Source organism: Trypanosoma cruzi, genomic scaffold (genome assembly GCF_000209065.1).
Source record: "Trypanosoma cruzi strain CL Brener 1047053516765 genomic scaffold, whole genome shotgun sequence".
Classification (NCBI taxonomy): domain Eukaryota; phylum Euglenozoa; class Kinetoplastea; order Trypanosomatida; family Trypanosomatidae; genus Trypanosoma; species Trypanosoma cruzi.
Window position 1 is genome coordinate 93,721 of NW_001849520.1, and position 19,228 is coordinate 112,948.

A 19,228-nucleotide genomic window follows, 5' to 3' on the forward strand; every position below is an offset into this window, starting at 1 on the left:
CATTGCTGAAGCCAACAGCCATCACTCTTGTGAAATGAACACCCAAACTGGATGAAACAGACTCTACAACTTTCTCGGCAAAGTCAAAGTCGTCGGGTTGCTTCTCCGAGAAGAAGCCGCAGCAGGTACCGGCGTTCCACGCGGTCCCGATAGCTCCCTCGGAGCCGCAGAGACTTGCCAGTACAAATCCTGTTTTCTTCGCGTGCTCAATGACATTTATGGCATTCAAAAACCTGTCGCACTGGTCATTTAGGCCATGAAAGTAAAGTTGAAGCGCGGCCGTTGAATTGCCGTTTTGCATGTAAGAATCGGGAACATAGAGCACAAATCGTCGCTCCCCAGTGGCTGTCGGCACATTAACAACAACCTGCGTATTGACGGGAACAGTCGGTTTGCCGCCACGGGAAGAGGCACCTTCCTTCAACCAGCTTTTGGCGTTAAACTGCGGCAGGCTGTTTAATTGTTTCAATAACCCCTCTTCTTCCGCCACTGCGAATGGATCCCACCCGGCCATAAGTCGTTCCGCGAAAACTTTCGCAGTCGCAAGTACCAAAAAAAGGCTTAGAATGAAGAGACTCCTCAGAGCACACCGCATGCGGACGCACAGATGCATTTCAATTTCACTTTTTATTTTATTTGCAAATGGAACGTTTGGGTGCTCTTTGAGTAGAGGAATATTACCCCAAAAAAAAAAAAAACCGCATAAACACACATTAAAGAGAAGAAAAAAAAAAAAAAAAAGAATGCGCATAAAATTATTTTATAGATAAACAACAACAACAAGAACAAAAAAAGAAAGAAATAATAATAATAATAATGACAGCAAAGACAATCCAGAGGTACACGCACTAAAAAAAAAAAAAAAAAAAGAGTTTAGAGACAAAAATGTGCTTTCAGCGCCACAAGGGCCTTCGCACGCGGTGAAATCCGGTTCTTCTCTTCATCCTGCATTTCTGCAAAAGTTTGCCCACAGCCCTCATCCGGCTCAAAGACCGAGTCCCAGCCAAATCCACCCTCCCCGCGAGGCGCCTCTACAATCCTGCCGTCGCATCGTCCCTCAAACTGCAGCACCACATCCGGGCTCGCGCAGTACGTAAAGACGCACGTAGCATACGCCCGCCGAGTGTCAAATCCCTCAAGAAGTTTGATAAGCCCCGTAGGACCGATGCGTTCAAAAAACCACTTCACATACGGGCCTGGTAGGCCTCCCAGTGCGTCAAAACAAAGTGCAGTATCTTCCACAAGCACTGGACTCTTGGTAATGTCATATGCCATGAGGGCTTTATTTCGGCTAATCTCAAAGACCGAGTCACTTTGCATCTCAGGTAGATCCAAATTGACATTTTCGACAAGCACGTGCCCTTCAAGACATGCTTGCACCTCCCGACGCTTTCCATCGTTGCCAGTGACAAGCGTTACCTTGTGGTTGCTGGATCCTCTTAATAGCGCACTACCCTCAGCCATATTTCACCAGACAAACGATTATGATTGTTGTATTGCCTTTGCAAATGAATATACGCCTAAGTTGTGAAAAAAAAAAAAAAAAAACAATAGGAAGAGAAACCCATTGTAAACATAACGCCGCCGCCAGGAAAAAATAGTTTACTCAATTTACTCTTATTTCTTCTTCTCAGGAGCGGATAAAATTGTGAGCATTGAAATAATAATAATAATAATAATAATAATAATAATAAAAGAGGACCATTAAGGAAAAAAAAAAAAAAAAAGACACAGAATGGGTTACGTAAATGCCAAATTTAATTTCTCTTGCTGCTGAAACGAGCTCTTGCCCTTCTTAAAGGAGAGATGGTAAGATACCAGCAAACTTCTATAAAGGTTTTCAAAGCTTGCATGAAGCGTGTAGAAAGCCACAGACTGTGGGATAGAAGACGCGACAAGAACAGGATTCTCTCGCACTCCCCGGGTGTCCTCAATGCGTTTCATGACATGCTGGAGAAACCTCAGGGGGTAATAATGATAATCACAACATGAAGAAGGAACAACTGTGCTATTCAAAGAGACATACACCGTGGGATCCACTGCATGACTTTGTTCTTCACTAGCCCCCTCGCTAACATTGCAGAAAATGGAATCGTGATTGGTTAACTTATCGTCTTCTGGACAGACGGTTGCGACTCCAACTGCAGAGCTGTCCATTGGCTCCCCTGCATGATTGGACCTAATGCGTTTCTTCAACGCATTTCCCAAGGCCTCGTTCAATATAAAACTTAAGGCCGGAGACTGAGACGATAATCTTTTGTGCGCATTGCTTACACACCCGCAGCTACTACTGCTGCAGCTACAGCTAAAGCCGCAGTCATTAAAACTCGTTGGGCACGGGTACCCAGTGTTGAAACTCCCTTGAATATCCGCAGAGCCTGTTTCTAGCTTCGGCATTGGTGTTTCTGCTCTTTGCGCCAGCCTGGCAAAAGAAACACCACTGTTGTTAAGACCGAATGTTTGCGCCTCACCTGTTCCCTTCGCGGCTCCTTCTTCAGCAGGTAATGACGCTAGCGATGGCGTTAAGCCGCTATGAGGTAAGGCAGAAGTCGCCTTTTTAACACCATCAAAGGAATGCGTATTGCACATGTTATTTGCATCGTTCACCTTGTCCCTACTATTATTCACTTTCAATTTCTCCGTCTCACGACCGGCCGCCGCGCCATCCTCCTCTACAAACGACATTTCCACAACAGAGCGCAGGGTGTGTAGATCGGCCGGCGCGGTCGCGACAGCCTGTTTGTATGCTCGCAGTCCAAGAAGAAGCAACGTATTTGTAGCCGCATGACGATCTTCCAACGAAAACATGTTTAGGAACCGAGCCACCGCTGCAGGGCGCCTCTGCTTTGCCATTAACTTTCTATGGGAGCTGCTCTCCATCTGGATTTCTGGCGCACTTCACGCTTCGAGCCACTGCGGTAGCCGTACACGCAGAAAAAAAAACAGCAGCAGCACCAGCAAGAGCAAGAGGGCAATGGAGAGGGTCCATTTGTGTGAGTAAAAGATGCGAAAGGAAGAGAGATGCGTCAGTGAGAAGAGTTTACAATTAGCCCACCGTTCAATTAAGAAAAACAACGACAAGAACAAAAAGTAAAAGGATTTCATCGAACAACAACAAAAATAAAAAATAAAAAAAAAAAATCGGGCAAGGGACAAAGGAGTCGCTTCTAAAATGCGGGTGAAGGTGAAGGCGCCTCCTCCTTTTCTCTTCATTTTCCTTCCTTCCACAGCAGAGAGTGCAAACAAAGCAAAAAAGGAATCATCGGATCAATGCTCACATTATCGCACCCAGTGGATCCGCGCACCCCTCCACATCCTTCCCCTCCCCTTCTTCTTCTTCTTCTCGCCATCACAACCGACAGAAACAGCAGCAGCGGAAGTTAAAGAGAAAATAAAATCATTAAATGTGACAAGAGACCTACACACACACAAACAACATAAAAAAAAAAAAAAATGAATTCGCTACCACCATACGACCTTTCCTTACGCGCCAACAACACCGACGCCCTCTCCCTCAACTTCATTCTCTTTTTCCTGCGCGCTGGCAGCGGTGGACGCGGCAAATGTCGCTGTATCCTCCACCACCTCTTCTTCCTCCATTGGCGGAAGTGCCGCCACAGCCTCCGGGAACCTCTTTGTAAACGATGCCATCAAACCATCATGGTTGTTCCGTGTCTTTCGGAAAGCAGTAAGAACCTGTTGCGCCTCATCCAACTCAAATGTATCCACCACCGTCACTGCACGATCACCGCAGGCATTAAAGACTCCCACATCAGGTATACGCACCTTTGCGTAGGCAGAAACGATTTTTGTCACCTCGCCAGCTGTAAGAAGGTGAGCAATGGTCTGGATACGTGGAGAAAACTCCACAAAGAGCTTTTCATACCGCATTTCCACACGTGCATACGCCTCAAGCAAACGTGCAACGTGGTCACAACGGAATTCGCCACGCAATTGAATGGCACGATCTGCTAATCGCACAAACAATTTGTAGTGCCACAAACCAACCTTCGCATAGGCGTAGACCACATTTGTGATGTCTTTCGGTGTACCGTACTGCCCCACATGACGCACACGTGGAATGGACTCAATAAAGAGTCGGTCGTTACGAATACCAATAGAGGCAAAGGCACTGAGTAAAGACGCGATGGTGACTGCCGGTACATCTGCCTTTTGGTTCACAAAACGATCCGCAATGATCGAAAACAGTTCCTCATGGCGACAGCCCACAATAGCGTACGCCACAGCTATATGTGCCAACGGCATAAGCGGACTAGCGGGAGCCATAGCAAGTGCACGCAATGTAAGCTCTTCAAAAATGTTGTACTGCGTAAGACCAACCCGTGCAAAAGACATTAGTGTCTCTGCAAGTTCATCAGGTGTGAGTTGTTGTTGGTCCTTTACAATTCTTTTTCCAAGATTCTCAAAAAACACAGCATCCCATACCCCGCTTCGTGAGAAGGCACTTAATATCATAACCGTCTCGGTCAGCGAGAGCTTTGCGTTGTCTGATGCGTGACGCATCACTTGTTGTAACAGGGCATTCATTAAATCTTGGTGTTGAACGTCCATTCGGTTCAATGACATCACTACAGCCAGTGTTTGCGGTATGGAAAACTGCTCATAGATCACCACGGCACGCTCAGCAAGCGACCAAATTACCCTAAAATTCCATATGAGCATCTTTGAATAGGCCGCCAATAAGTTGGCAGTTAGTGTGGCATCGGCAGTGGGGGCTTGTGCTATAACCAGGGGTGCCAAGTCCACAAACAATTTGGTGTCACGGTACTCAACAGATGCAAGACCTCCAAGAATGGTGCTCACTTGATGCAGCGTCAGCTCAGACGACAACGCTGTAGCTCGATTCGTGATGGCAGCACAAAAAACATCGTTGCGCACACGGGCCCGCCCAAATGATGAAATCACCGCTGCAACCTGAGCGGCCGTCGCTTTTTCAATGTACGGGACAAGTTTCGATGCCACATCACGCATGATGGCCCGTGTTGGCTTTCCGCTTACTTCAGAGGCAGCACGCAAAAATGTCAAGACACTTGGAACACTCCATCTGCTAATGTTGCCGGCAACTACCGAGGCCAAAACCTCCGCATGAGGATCCACAATACCCTCCACAAGAAGTGCCGCAACTTCGCCCGCATCCACCGGTGCACCGGTAGTAAATTTTGCCTGAATAAAGTCAACGCACTGTGTGGCAAGAGCTTGGGCGTCGGCGCGAAACAGGTCTATCTTGTTAAAAATCCTCAATACCACATGTACCGATTCCGCGCTCCACTTTTCCCGCCTTTCGTTGATGGCTTTCACCAAATACCGCAGTAAAGAAGACGGGATCGAGTCAAAGGGTCCTTCTTCCATATCCACAAGCTCTGTAAGCAACTTTGTTGCGGTATCAAGCGTGGCTGCCTCACTGCCAATGTAAGCCTCAATGGCAACCTGCATTTTACCACACAATGGTTTGGCAGAAGGATTCTCATTCTTCAAAAAAAGCTTGAGGGCACGTGCCATGAGAATGGCACTCCTTGCGGAAACCAGTGGTTCCTTTTCTACACGAACCTTAAGCTCGTCAAGAAGTGCCCTTTCGACGACTTCCCGAATGGAGTTTGGCGCGGTGTGCGCGGCGGAAAGAAGCCCAACGAGATCCGCTAGTGAGACAACTGCCAACTCGGCACCAGGGATGCTGACCCACACGGCAGCAGAGAGCTGCGATACGACATGGCTAGAGAGAACGCTACTTGTCGACGCTTGCCCTGAAAGTTTACCGAGAGCAACCGCAATCATCACCTTCTCTGTTAATCCCAAACCATCATTCACGACACGCAACAGACGATCAGAAAGCTTATTTGACAAATCAACAGGACCCTGTGTGACACAATCGGCACCGGCAGTTGCAGTCAGCACGGAGGCAAGAATCATACAGAGACTGCTCGGCGCCATTTCATTCGCGGCAGCCAGGAGTCGGTCCTGCACAGACCGCACGACGGTGGCGGTGTCAGGGTACTCTAGGCAAACAAGCGAATACAGAGATTGTGCGAACGAGTGCGGAGAAAATGAATCGGGGTGAACGGAAAGCCAAACGGCACAGTCATGCAACAACGCCAAATCTCGTGGGGCTTCCAGCACAACCAGGGTAGAAAGACAATGTGCCACTGTTTTGCCATCGAGCCCCTGAATAAGATGCAACGGTGTACCCGTGACGTTGCGAAGGCACTCTTCCTGCTGCGTCCTTGTAGGCGTGCGCCGGTAGTCACTGCGGGCCTTGTTGAGTTCCATCGTGTAGATACGTGCCAGCTTTGTGGATGCAAACCGCTTGCTGTGATGAAGCGCACCCACACCTGCAGGATTAAAGTACGACGGCGAAATAGACGTTATTGTATTTGCCCTTCCCGTTACAAATAATCTTGACGATGTAAATAACGGCAAGGTGCGAAACACACCCAAAAAACGGGGTTGCCGGCTCCACCGCGTGGGATGCATGTACAGATACATTCTGTTTCTTTCTTTCTTTCTTTTCTTTTTTTTTTTTTTTGTGTGTGTGAGTTTGTTGAACTCCTTTTATCCCTTTTTTTTTGATTTTATTTTATTTTCTTTCCTTCTCCCCTTTTTATCCCTTGATGGACTCCGTGTGCTGCTCTTCTATCTGGGCGGTAAATGTCGCCAACAGGGCGAATGCTTCTCATAAAACCAGCAAATAATAAAAATAAGAATAATTAATAAAAAAAAAAAAAAATTTATATAAATAAATAAAATAAAAAGTAACGGGTAAAACAAACAAACAAACAAACAAAAACAAACACACAACAAAAAAAAAAGAAAAACAACACGCGCCCCCCTCCATAATAATAATAATAATAATAATAATTCAAACACGACATGCAACAATCATTTCACGTGACACAAACTGCAAAGAGCCAATCGACAACAACAAAACAAAAGTTTTAAAAGTTGACGCCACAGTTTAGCTCGTATCATTTAATTTCTAAATCGTCGTATATTCACCCAACCAAAATAATAAATAAGCAAAATAAATAAATAAATAAATAAATAAAATTAAAAAAAATTAAAAAAAAAAAAAAAAAAGGAATAAATAAAAAGAAGAAATACAGCAATTGGGGTAAGAAAGAGATACACCCGTTTGCGACGATAAATGAGTTTAAAGAAAGGGAGAAAAAAAAAATATATATATATTTTTTTTTTTATTTTTTTTCTTTTTTTGTGCTCAACCATAAATAAATGCCACCGGGACAGACTACACGGCATAACTGAGAGGAATGAGGACCCTGAAAAGAAATTAAAATCACCACAACGATAACTGTCTCCAGCAAAAGCATAGCCAACATCATGCATATGTACTTTTCCCCATTTCCCGACATCCAAACCTTCCCAAATTCCCTCCCAAAAAAAAAAAAAAAAAAAAAAAAAAAAGCAAAGGGTAAAAAGACAGAAAGACAGACAGAGACACACACACAAAAAAAAAAAAAACAGTCAAAAACCAAAGTCCATCGTACTTTGCGATAAGTAGCGACCACGCCCACTGCTGCCGTCACAGCGCTCGGAATTTTGATTTGATATTCCGTTCAACGCGACTTCTCTCAAATTGCAGGAAAAACCGTCTGGAAACCTCACAACGCCGTCTATGGGTGGTTTCCAATTCGGACTATATGGATCCAATGAATCTTCCAGGTCGCCAGGTTTGGTGACAAACGATTTTTCACCCATTGCCTGAAGATGGCGAAGGCGACGCACAATATCCAGTGATCCGGTACGACCGGGGCAAACACGTTCTTTTCCCAGTCGTACCTTCTCACTAAATGAATCCATTTGTTTGAAGTTATCTTCGTTAGTGATATTCTCCCGTCGAGAGCAGCTGCGAAGCGGAGCCTTCTTGACGCTGTTATGGGCACTGCTGAAGGGTGATGCTGTAACGCCATCTTGCAATCCACACAAGCCCAAGCTGGGATCCCGTAGCAGATCAACACCGCAGGAGCGAAATTGTGCTGTTGGATATTCAGCCCGCTGTCGTGCCTGGAGCACAGGCTCCTGTTTTTTAAGCGCCAGGGAAATATTCAACGACGTCATGGCATCAAAAACACCTTCACGCAGGCGTCTCAGTTCCGCTTCACGTCGTGCCACCTGTTGCTCCATTGACTTCTTTCTTTCATCCCAGAACGCAATGGCAAGGCAACGTTCCTCCTCCTTGCGTCTCTCCGCCTCTAGACGAGCATTTTCTGCCTCACGTCTCTGCACCTCTCGTTGCGCCGCCGCCTCCAATGCGAATTCCGTCGCCAGACGTTTCTCTTCACGCCTCCTTGAGGCATCGTAGTCTTCCTCAAGAAGCACAAGTGTTTGACGTAATTCATTCAATGCGTCAGAAATCATCTTCTTTCGAGCACATTCTTCAGCCGCAATGAAAGCCTCCAGTGCCATAGCGTCATGGTGCGGTTTCTCAGCAAGCCACTGCTCGTATAATTCCTCCAAAAGCCGACTGCGCTTGGCCGTAATATCATTGTAGAAGTTCTCGCGCTCCTCCACAAAAGCATTTCTCGCCTCCATTTCATTTTTCTGCAACTTTAATAGTTGAAAAACATTCGAAATAATTTCTTCCCTACGAAAACTGTATTCCTTCTTGCGATAAATTTGTTGACTGTTCCGCCACAGGAGGAAGACCTCAACAATCTCCGTCGAGCGACGGCGAAGCAAAGCCGCGGTGCGCATTCGTGCCAAAGACACCAAAGCGCCACCCACTGCTACCCTCAAAAACACCTGCAGACGCTGCTTCTTCACGACCTCCAGTTGCTGATATGCATCGGACTTGAGGAAGACACGCGACTTCCCTATTTGTGCCTTTCGGGAGTCAAATCCAACGCTTTTCAAAACAGCGTGCGCCACCCCCACGGCGTCGCTAAAGTCCAGCGCCTCAGAGAGTACTAGAACTTTGTTTTTCCTTGCAAACTCAACATGTGGAATACGAATGGGATACCCTGCCTTGCGAATCTGCACAGTACCAAGCACACCACAGCTACGTAGTTGCGCTAATGTTTGCACACCGTCAAAATGTAATGGTTTCTTAGCAGGGTGGGGTTTGATGCAACGGATCCAATGTGGATTTGTGGCGTTTATCACCACCATAAGTTCCTTCAATTGATTTCGAAAGAAACCACCGACAGTATAACGCACTCGAATTGCCGGGTTTGGCATGGGAAATAAAGTTTGAACCAGAGCATCCCCACTGGTATTGAGCAGTATTTTAAAGCTATCCTTAAGGGTGTCACGGCTTTTTTCAATAAAGCCATCCACCTCATAAGTCACCGTCCCTGCGTAATGTACAATCCGAAAACAAGGCGCCTTGGCCAAACGTGGTCTCTCAAAAAAACGACATTTGCCGGCAAACGCGTTAGTTATCTTATCAAGAAAACTGTTATCCGTTGCCTTCGCCAAGAGGCAGTCTTCGTCCAGTATCGAAAGAATACCACCCTTGCCCCCAATCAACTCCACGCATTCACTGTTATCAGGGAAGACAACTGTCGTCACATCAATTCCCTCCTGACGACACTCATCCATATCCCGTGAAAAAATAAAATAATTGTAGTGCCTCTGCAGCGTTTCATTCGTAAGATTGATACACAGCTGCTCAAAGGAATTTACTTTAAAGTCTTCAAATCCAAATATATCTAGCAATGCCACCCAACTTGTGTAGTCTTCCGTGTCTATTGTTTTGTTAATGGCGTTCACAAGAAAGTCAAAAAGGTTATCGTAGAGGGCTTTGCATAGTGAATCCCTAGCGTCATCTGCCTTAGCTTTTGTGAGTGTGGTAGGTACCGGTCCCTCAGGTAGTATGAGCGTGGTCGTCGTTAACTCCTTCTTTAGCTCCTCTTCAGAGATGGAGAGTAGGCGACAACCATTCGCAATGTAATGATTTGTCTTTGAATCAATCGCACATGTGTCGGTACTTGTGGCAATAAACTCCGCATTGAGTAGCGACATCACGGCCCCTACGCAACGCCACACCGAGTCCACGTTCACTTGAGAAATGCCACAAATTTCCATCGCCTTGTTCACGGAATCGTATTCCTCTGCGTCGTCCACGTTCTCAATAGTGGGTGCCTTTCCGGCAATAACGTTACGGTACCGTGAGAGCTCGGCAAGACCGTACCGCTCCCTATCCCGACCTTGCAGAAGAAGATAAAAGGCGTGGTAAACTCGTTCATTCGGGGCTGAGGTTACAATGCGTGATTTCTCCAGTAAATACTTTGTCACATCTGCCCCTGTCAGCAATCCCTTTCGGTTAAACTTAATGCGCATAAGCTTCCCAAAGCGAGAGCTGTTGTCATTGCGCACTGTCTTGGCGTTCCCAAATGCCTCCAAAATGGGGTTAGATTGAAACATGCGTAGTCCAACAAACGCCCCGGTCTTTTTTTCCTCCTCGGTGCAGTTAAGCGCACTGACGGCGGCGAGATATTTCATGACAATCTTTGCTGCCTCCGTCTTTCCCGCGCCCGACTCCCCTGAAACAAGAACGGATTGGTTCCCGCCATCACGCCGCATTTCGTAGTATGTCGAGTGTGCCACCACCCATGAGTGGGGAAGATTGTGTTGGATGGTTTCGCCCTCCGCAAGGTAATCCGCCATCTTGTTCTCCATGTACCATGGAATGTTGAAGTTAAAGGGATTGAGTGCTAATATAATCGCTCCAATGTTTGTATACACCACGTCACGAAAGTAGCGGCTCTTTAGACAGTTCAAAAGCGTTCCTTCATGCAGCACGGAAAGATTCAAAAGATCGTGAACGTCTTCGTCCACGACGTTTTTTTCGCACACAAATACGTCATCCGGAAGAAGTTTTGACACCTGTTCCTTCGCAGGGGTCATGGTGCTGACAGACACGTGCTTGCCGTCAAAGCTGTCAATGATGCCTGGCACCCACGCGTGCTGAGGATGATTGCACATGCAGTGCATCCCAGGCAGAAACGAAACACTTTGCTCGGTCATGCCTCACACTACCTAACTTTAACTCGGGTCGCCGCGTGAACCGATATCAAAAAAACAAAAACCGCCAAGTGGCAACCACAAAATTACTACCCACTACAACGTGCAAAAAAGATATACACACACAAGAAAAAAAAAAAAACGATACACACAGAATCCAAAAATGAGAATAGAAAGAGTCTTTTCCCCCCCCTTCCCCCATCATCTTTCACTCCCTCTCTCTCTCACTCTGTGTGTTTCTGTGTGAACATGTTTCATTTTGTACAGTTCACGTCAAGTGTTTATAAAACCAAATCCGTTAAAAATGTCTCTGCTGCATCGGCCAACGCGTCTTCAGCATCCATTGCTAACTGCGAAAGCACATGCGACAAAGCCAGCAAGCTGTCGTCACCCTTCAAGGATGTAGACACCTGATCCGCCTCTTGATTTTGCCGGAATCGTTGTTGCTGTTGCTGTTCTCTAAGGTGATCAAGCAGCGCGGAAGGAAGCTTTTTGTACCGTGATCGCGCCATCCTATTTGCCTGCAGTCCCACCAACAAAATCACTACGTCATCCACCGAGTGCACGCGGACGCGTTCGTCAAGATGTCGCACAATGGGGTCAAGAACATGGGAATGCCGTTCCAAAGTCCATTCTGTTCCAGAAGAGTCCTGTGTCGCGAGCGCGATGCACAAAGCGCAGAACAGCCTGGCACACTGCGACACTGACAACTCCTCCAGCCCCGCGTGGGTTTTGACCTGCAGCAATGGCACCAGCTTCGCCGCGACGGGGAGCGAAACACCCGCGGCGTAGCGCCAACAGATGGCGTCCACCAGTGTCAGCCGCTCTTCCCTCAAGGAAGTCGGTGATGTTGCCGTTGGCGTCGGTGTGGTGGGACACAGCAGTTCCATGGTTTGCAGCTGCACCTCTAGGAGATGTTGACGGTCCTCCGCCCTCCCATTTGCTCGCAGAAAAACATCGATCGCTCGGTTAATGACAATTAACAGCAGGGTCTTCCCGTCGCGCGAAAGACTCCCGGGCACCGTGCCCACCTCGGCCCCACGAATCATGCAGACAAACGCTGCTGCAGTCGCTGCAGCCGTCGCCGTTTTCTCCGAGGGCCGCAGGTACACGGCAAGGGCGCACAGAACACACTCCCAGTGGAACGAGCTATAAAGAGACTTTGAGAGCCAACTCAACAGCTGCGACATCATCTCCTGCGTGGGCGCGACGCCAAACAAAACACAGGCATTCAGATACAAGCAAGCAAAGTCAACCGCTAGATCCTCCTCCTCCTCCTCGTCCACAGAAAAGTCTGTAAACTGAATTGCACGAAGCGCCTCTTGTCCGGCCTCTCGCGCCTTTTCAGACTGATCCATGCTGCGATACAGACGAAAAGCCGTTGCTAGCGTCTCCCGCCGTGTATTACCCCCATATCGGCTCACGGATACCATGTCCATTGTCGGCTTATCAATACAACTACGACCAAGAAGTGTCCGTTTTGTCTTAGCGGACGGATTTAGGCGCGTCCATTTCGATGTATGGAAATCATGCATCCCCCAACGCTTGAAAAAGTGAAAAGAGAGTGGTGGACACGCACGGAGGACTATCGCCAGACTACGCACAACAGGGACGTTGGCGCTGACACTTCTGTGCGACAGCGGCATTGCCATTCAATATCCGGTGTACGAGAAGAAACACACCTCACCTTGGCCCTTCGTAAAGAGTTTTTAAAAAAAAAGTATCGTGGAGAAAATCCAAAAAAAAAAAAAAAAAAAAAAAGAGACCCTCACGTTACAAATGCACAAGCGTATTATTATTATTATTAATATTAGTATTTTGTAGCATGAATGACACCTCTGCCATCCAAAAGAAGTAAGCCCTATTCCCATTCATTCGACAGACATACAGACACGCACATTTGACTTGCTTTCTCCCCTTTTCCATCACCCCCCAATACAATAAATTAATTAGCGGATGATCCTGTTGGCAACAAGCAAAACCAGAGTGCTAACCCAGAGGCACAAAATGAGTTGGCGCGTGGAATTCCAAAATTTGGATAACGTTTTCTGGACTTCTATCACTCCTTTATGCATGTTATTATGTGCCGTCTCTGTGTTTTTAAGAAGAATAGAGAACTGCTCGTTCTGCTGCACAACCTGTTCATTCATTAGGGAGGTCAGTTGTGACAGCTCACGCACGGAGGCTTCAACCGCCTTGGCATCCTCCGCAGAGGCTGCCTTTTGTTGATCCTGAAGCACAAGATTCGCCTCAGTAAGTCGTTTCTCCTCCTCTGCACTGTAAACAAACTGCGGAGTGGCCGCATCTGCGGAGGATGGCCCTCGAAAAGCCTCCACCCCCCGGCCACCGGACATCAATGACCATAAATGCACACCCTGATGCAGTGGAGCTTCCGTTACCTTCCTCGCCGCCTTCTTGATTACACGATCCACAACATACACCACCCCGACAGGAGAGTCCCGTTTTCCTTCCTCTCTTGGAGGGAACATGTTTTTTTTTGTAACGTCATCGCTCCTGTTGCCCTTCTCCCCTAAGAGGGGCCTTTCATCGTCCCCTTCTCGTTCCTTTCCAGGATCTGAACAGGAGAGCACACCTGCCCGTCCAAAGGTAAACATCTCTTGCTTATACAACGCCAGCTCTTCTTTGCAAAGTGCCAGACGTAGTCGCCAACGACCCACGGTGCCTTCAAGTATTTCAAGCGCCGCCTCAAGATGCTCCAAGAACTGCAGGTTGGGCTTTGCGGACAAAGTATAACGCATTTCCCGCTCCTTCCCTTCTTCCCCTTTCAAGAAGAATGCATTCCACACGCTTTTCTCACTTTTCTCCACTTTCTCCTGCGCCTCTTTTATGGAGGATCGAAGATCTTTTATCGTGTTGGATGCCGACAGCAACTCTGCCTCATGCATAAGAAGGGCACCCTCCAAGTCAGCAATGGCGGGGTTACACTCCTCCATGGCACGCAGAGCTGCTTTCATGCGTGATCGAGTTACCCGCACGGCAGCATCCGCGTTGGCACCAACAATGGCAAACGCTCTGTAGAATGGGTGTGCACGGAGAGCAAATAATGCCACAAAATTATCACGGTCCTCAATGTACGGGCAGCTTTTGTCAAACAACTCGCGCAAAGTCAAACTATGCTCCTTCAGCATTTCTTGCGCGCGCACATGCACAGAAAGAAAGGGAGAATCTCACCGCGCGACCGCCTCCCCTTCAATTTAGCCAATCGAGAGCACAAGAGATTTAAAAAAAAAAAAAAGAAAGGAGGTATCCTGCAGCTAGCAATAGCAAAGAAATTAATAATAATAATAATAATAATAATAATAATAATAATAATAATAATACATCCAAATAACGTCAAAATTTAGGCGATAGAATACACCCACACTCCGCCCTGTGGACATAAACTGGGAACTGCACATGCACATCCATTCGAGTGATCCTGCAAAGAGCAAAAGCTTCCCCAGTTAAGAATGTCCTCCAGCCAACGCCACTGTGAAAAATTAGGACCCCCGCCCCCGTCAACCATCTCCATCAAACAGCAACAGGATCCACGTTCCATCTCTCTCAAGATAGACCGACAAACTCGCACTCCCCACCTAATATATATATATATACATACATACACGTATAATGAGCAAGCACCGTTGCTCGACCAGAGTGGAGACGTCAATTCTAAAAGTGTCGTTCCTCGCGTGACAACTGCCCACTATAGACAAAGAAATCCACCTGTTTGTTTTTTACAAGTATTCGTATTAGATTAACTGAGCACAAAAACTCTGCCACAAGTAGCATGAGCATCGTAACGCTAAGGGCGTAGTCAAGCGAGTCCCGCTGCGGCCACAGAGCATTGAAAATAATCACGACTGGAAGTTGAGGCAACAATGTTAATCCGACAAACCGAAAAAGGCATGGCAAGTGCTGCTGCTGGTTACCAAAGTAGCCAAAATACAGACGAAAGAGCTCTGCCACAAACCACAAGACTGCAATGCAGACACACCATGTCTTCTGACTCGAAGTAATCCCGCCATTCCAGCGTTTTCGTAGGGACACCGCAACAACAGGCACGGCAAAAAAGAGTGAGTATGCCGAGTTAATGGTTAAAAGTGCGGCAAGGAGGGGGCTGCTCCGGTTGACGCGGTGTCGGTGATAAGTTCGCACCCTCATCGCCTTCGTCACCCCCTTCTCCAGTCCCCGTTTCTTGCCCCAAAAAAGCTTTAGAAAAAAACAAAGAAAGAAATTCAAGTTCTGTAGAAATATATATATATATATATATATATATATATATATATATATAATCAAAAACGGCAAATAAAAAAAAAAAAAAAAAAAACAGGGTCTTTCGATACACAAGTCTTTCACTCATTTATTCGGCCTCATAGGAGCGCACATTCCTTCTATAAGCCCATAATCCTCTTGCAGCAATTCCAACGTCGGTTCTCGTTTTCATCCTGCACTCGTTAAATAAATAAATGAAAATGTGCCGGTCTTCCGTCGTTTTTTCACTTCCCCCTTCCTTTTTTTTTTTTTTTTTGCCTGCTTCCAGCACGGCCCTTCTTTCAAGCGAATCCAGTCAACCACCCAATCGTTAATTTGCCTCGGCTCCCCAGTGACAACGCGCCTCCAGAACCTGTAGATCTGTCTCCAACAACTCCCGCCACACCACGGCACGTTGGTGCAGCAATTCTGCAAGCTCACAAAAAACATTAATATGAGAAGCAACAGACTGCATCTTTTCATAGAGTTTCCGTGTGTTACCTGCGTAGCGGGTGCGGGAGTGAGCCTTCCTGTACTCCTCCACGTCATCGTACTCCTCGTCAGGAATGGGCAACACTCCCTCAACGCTGGCATTAATATGATGCTGTAGTTCCGGTATGAGACAAACAAAACGTGCAAGGCGCACCTCTGTTGGCGTGATCTTCATGATTTCGGGTCGAAGTGACACAGAAACAATATCACATCGGCCTCCTTGAACGTTTTCCACAATCTTCACACCATCATGAAGCCGTTGCAGACGCTTTTTAACCCAATACTTTTTGACTGCATCCAAAGCAGCCGGCGTAACTCTGGCATTCGGGGGTCTTCCCCTCCGCACGGGTCTTTTCTCGTCAACAAAGTCTGCAAAATTCACATGGCGAAGGGCTTCGGCTTCTGCAAACTCCCCTATTCCTGCAAAACCTGACGGTGATTCCACCACCACTCCAAAGTGCGCACGGCAATACAAGCGACATCCATCCCATGGGCCAGTGCCACTTATGGCATGCGGGGCCCGGTAGCACTCTAAGGTGCCGGCCTGTTGTGCACAAGAAGGGTGCATCGAATCAAAACAACGAGGATGATGACATCTCTCACACGCCCCCGCACTCTCACTGTTGCAGAACACACAACGAGCCAAATGATTGGACTTCCTTGAACGCTTTACGGGATGCACCACACGCTTCTTCGCATCAATGGCCAACTCCTCAAGAGCAAGAGAACACACAATGTGACAGAAAAGGGATTTCCCAACGGAACTCTCGCTTTTCCACCCAACACCCGAAACAAACGGCAGCATCACACCACCCTTTCGCCCACAGAAATGGCAACGCCCGACGCCTTTCTCACGTCGCGCCACTACGCAGCATGGACAAAGCCAGCTTTTTGCATTCGGTGGTAAAGCCTCTAAAATCCAACACTTCACGTGTGCCTGGCACCCACATCGTCTACAATGAAGAAAACACTCAGACTCTTCGGAAAGCTCCGGTAGCGAACACACACCACATAACTCCACCCTATTTTCCCCCGACAGGTAAAGATTATTATTATTATTATTATTATGAGCACCATTAAAAACATCCACGTTTGTCGGCGCTTCACTCCCTCGAGCTGCAGCTTCAAGATGCATAACATATTTCCTCTCCAGCTTTGTGATTGCATCAACAAAAAAAGGAATAGGGACCTTTTTTTCATGGCACCACACGTGGTCCTCAAGGTCCATTATGTAGCAGCAACGATCAAAGAGATCACGGCGCCGTAATAATCCATATGGAGTGCTTTCGCGCAACGCCTGCGCCCCCCAGCCCACACGAGCCGAAGGCAAAGCAAAGCCTTTGGCAACCGCATCAATTGTAGAAGGCACCCTACTTCGTTTTCTCGATGGTTGAGAGGTAGCTAGTCGCCTTTTTGAAACCGTATGCTCGTCATCTGTACTATCGTCAGACAGTCCCTCCTCAATGATTTTGTAGGGTTTGTATTTGGCCCGCACCTCGTCCATATTATCCACAAACACGAGCGGAAGAACTGTTTCGTAGTTCAGTGCAATACGCATGGGGACATCACCTGCTTTGGACGTCTTCCGTTTTCTATTTTGTACCATCGCAAAGATAAAGGCAAACGCCTCTTCCTTTTCTTTTCTTCACACACTTTTAAGAAAATAAATCAACACACGATTTCTCGGTTCAAATCAAACACACGCGTGCGCAACCCAAAAAAAAAAAAAAAAAAAAAAAAAGAAACACGACACCAATGAACGAAGCACGGCGACGGGTGTAAGAAAAAACATGCTACTTTCTTTAAATACAAGGAAACAAGCAAAGACGCATACAAGGGGAAACAATGAGAGACGACATCCTTGACATTTTAACCAGCCTGATTCCACTGAAGAAAAGGCCAAAAGAAAAATAATATAGCCAAAACAACAACAAATTTTTCTTATTAAATTTCCCTTCAATTTTTTTTTCCTCGCTTTTTTCCCCCGTGATTCAGTTCCCTGCTCCCCGTGGGTTTAAAAACGTCTTAAACGGCATGCATTCTTTTCCCTCCCTCTTTGCTTTTTATTCTTTTTTTTGTCTGGGTGTCTTCTCCCCCCGGTCACAATGCGTAGTTCGTGACCTTCTGCTTTTCACCAACAGACAACACGGGAATGGTCGGGGCTATTGTGAGACTCTGAATAAATTGATGCCTCTGCGAAATAGGGGGAAAAGACGGCACAACACGGCACTCCGGGAGAGCAGCGAGACGAAATCCACTCTTCTGGCCCTTGGTAGAGTATGCAATGATGGCGTCACCGTTGCTGCGTTCTCCAAATGCCAAGTGACTGATGCTTGTCGTCAAATTCTTGAGAATCTTCACAGGTCCTGAAGAGCCCTTGTTGTAAATACTAACAATACCACTTTTTGAGCCCACGGCCAAGGCAGAGTCAGAGGTTGCAAATGTTGTGATGTCTACAGTGCCGTCATCACAAGTTTCACGCAGAAACTGGGCACTTTTGCGTAAATCAAACACCGACAATTTATTACGAGTCGCGACGGTTAATTCATGTGGGCCTCCTGAAAAGAGGATGCCCACCACTGGATCGCTCATCTCGATGCGGTGGGTGACGCTGCCAGACGACAAGGATCCAACCGTCACGGTGGCTCCGCTTGATATACCCACTAGCCTGGCGGAAGAATTGGTTGCCGGCAAAGCGACATTAGTGATGTAAAAGTCATGCTTGCCATTATCACGTCGGCCATTGCGATATACGGCAGAGTCGCGGGTAAAAAGGAACTTCAGCGGGATTAGCTTCTCCGTTGAGAGCACCAATAGATCTGGTGTGTAGGACTGGTGCCCCACAATCAAGACGTCTTCCCCCGAGGCCTCAAGAGCGGTGCACTCGATTCGCTTGTCCACATCTGTCTTGGAAAGCTGCTCCACAAACCTGCCGGCGGCATTAAAAAGATACAAGTGGTGATTGCCACCCACCACCGCCAGCTGCCCGTTGCGATGCCATTGAACCGTCCGTGCGGAGTCACGCGGAAGTGGAAGCACGGAGAGCACGGGTGGAAGAGCAGCATACTTTCGGTCGTGCTTCGATGTCAGCAGTGGCTCCGTCCGCGCGAGAAGTTCGTCCAAGTCCTCGTCGCGGAAACGCTTTTGAGCTGCCATCATCAATTTGGACGATGACGAGACGGTGGCCCATGCGGGCAGCACATGCGACTGCTTCACAAAGTCAGGCAGCTGCTCCTCCACATCGCGATCCGCATCGTCCACCCACGCGCGAGACGCCATTTGAGATGGAGAATGGCAATAAGGATCACTAAAGCCACGGGGAATAAGCTACCGTACTGACTATAAAAGAGAAACAGAGCACGAATAATAATAATAAATAATAAACAACAATAATAATAAAACAAAAAAAAAACATAACAATAAATTATATCAAAAACAAAACAAAAAGAATGAAACATCAAAAATCATTACGGAACTGAACCAT

General features: G+C 47.2%; 10 protein-coding genes across 10 annotated transcripts, besides 25 other annotated features; all 10 read right to left on the minus strand.

Moving 5' to 3' along the window:
* Positions 1-613, minus strand: Tc00.1047053504103.3 (hypothetical protein, conserved; the record flags this gene model as incomplete). The annotated part of the gene is made up of 1 exon (XM_806786.1): positions 1-613. A coding segment is annotated over one exon (613 nt), but the record flags the coding sequence as incomplete, so codon positions are not given.
* Positions 1-3,741: a sequence feature (heterozygous, Esmeraldo-like haplotype).
* Positions 685-871: a sequence feature (A-rich).
* On the minus strand, positions 874-1,464 carry Tc00.1047053504103.6 (hypothetical protein, conserved; the record flags this gene model as incomplete). The annotated part of the gene is made up of 1 exon (XM_806784.1): positions 874-1,464. One exon carries the CDS (start codon positions 1,462-1,464, stop codon positions 874-876), a length of 591 nt encoding a protein of 196 aa, XP_811877.1.
* Positions 1,660-1,694: a microsatellite.
* Positions 1,741-2,880, minus strand: Tc00.1047053504103.10 (hypothetical protein, conserved; the record flags this gene model as incomplete). The annotated part of the gene is made up of 1 exon (XM_806774.1): positions 1,741-2,880. One exon carries the CDS (start codon positions 2,878-2,880, stop codon positions 1,741-1,743), a length of 1,140 nt encoding a protein of 379 aa, XP_811867.1.
* Positions 3,065-3,140: a sequence feature (A-rich).
* On the minus strand, positions 3,484-6,501 carry Tc00.1047053504103.20 (hypothetical protein, conserved; the record flags this gene model as incomplete). The annotated part of the gene is made up of 1 exon (XM_806775.1): positions 3,484-6,501. The coding sequence occupies one exon, from the start codon at positions 6,499-6,501 to the stop codon at positions 3,484-3,486; it is 3,018 nt and encodes a 1,005-aa protein (XP_811868.1).
* Positions 3,742-4,182: a sequence feature (areas merged during assembly that could not be assigned to a particular haplotype. This can correspond to areas where the two haplotypes were merged or to regions with more than two copies in the genome that were merged during assembly.).
* Positions 4,183-4,984: a sequence feature (areas merged during assembly that could not be assigned to a particular haplotype. This can correspond to areas where the two haplotypes were merged or to regions with more than two copies in the genome that were merged during assembly.).
* Positions 4,985-7,365: a sequence feature (heterozygous, Esmeraldo-like haplotype).
* Positions 6,506-6,541: a microsatellite.
* Positions 6,702-6,777: a sequence feature (A-rich).
* Positions 6,778-6,800: a microsatellite.
* Positions 6,801-6,833: a sequence feature (A-rich).
* Positions 6,849-6,874: a microsatellite.
* Positions 7,023-7,104: a microsatellite.
* Positions 7,200-7,227: a microsatellite.
* Positions 7,366-7,562: a sequence feature (areas merged during assembly that could not be assigned to a particular haplotype. This can correspond to areas where the two haplotypes were merged or to regions with more than two copies in the genome that were merged during assembly.).
* Positions 7,410-7,437: a microsatellite.
* On the minus strand, positions 7,498-11,001 carry Tc00.1047053504103.30 (myosin heavy chain, putative; the record flags this gene model as incomplete). Its single annotated transcript, XM_806776.1, has 1 exon — positions 7,498-11,001. The coding sequence occupies one exon, from the start codon at positions 10,999-11,001 to the stop codon at positions 7,498-7,500; it is 3,504 nt and encodes a 1,167-aa protein (XP_811869.1).
* Positions 7,563-19,228: part of a sequence feature (heterozygous, Esmeraldo-like haplotype) that runs on past the window's edge.
* On the minus strand, positions 11,280-12,650 carry Tc00.1047053504103.40 (hypothetical protein, conserved; the record flags this gene model as incomplete). The annotated part of the gene is made up of 1 exon (XM_806777.1): positions 11,280-12,650. One exon carries the CDS (start codon positions 12,648-12,650, stop codon positions 11,280-11,282), a length of 1,371 nt encoding a protein of 456 aa, XP_811870.1.
* Positions 12,737-12,759: a microsatellite.
* Positions 12,789-12,816: a microsatellite.
* On the minus strand, positions 12,948-14,147 carry Tc00.1047053504103.50 (hypothetical protein, conserved; the record flags this gene model as incomplete). Its single annotated transcript, XM_806778.1, has 1 exon — positions 12,948-14,147. The coding sequence occupies one exon, from the start codon at positions 14,145-14,147 to the stop codon at positions 12,948-12,950; it is 1,200 nt and encodes a 399-aa protein (XP_811871.1).
* Positions 14,293-14,339: a microsatellite.
* Positions 14,671-15,162, minus strand: Tc00.1047053504103.60 (hypothetical protein, conserved; the record flags this gene model as incomplete). Its single annotated transcript, XM_806779.1, has 1 exon — positions 14,671-15,162. The coding sequence occupies one exon, from the start codon at positions 15,160-15,162 to the stop codon at positions 14,671-14,673; it is 492 nt and encodes a 163-aa protein (XP_811872.1).
* Positions 15,252-15,292: a microsatellite.
* Positions 15,305-15,328: a microsatellite.
* Positions 15,584-17,350, minus strand: Tc00.1047053504103.70 (hypothetical protein, conserved; the record flags this gene model as incomplete). Its single annotated transcript, XM_806780.1, has 1 exon — positions 15,584-17,350. One exon carries the CDS (start codon positions 17,348-17,350, stop codon positions 15,584-15,586), a length of 1,767 nt encoding a protein of 588 aa, XP_811873.1.
* Positions 16,790-16,812: a microsatellite.
* Positions 17,461-17,489: a microsatellite.
* Tc00.1047053504103.80 (hypothetical protein, conserved) lies at positions 17,845-19,023 on the minus strand (the record flags this gene model as incomplete). The annotated part of the gene is made up of 1 exon (XM_806781.1): positions 17,845-19,023. The coding sequence occupies one exon, from the start codon at positions 19,021-19,023 to the stop codon at positions 17,845-17,847; it is 1,179 nt and encodes a 392-aa protein (XP_811874.1).
* Positions 19,107-19,143: a microsatellite.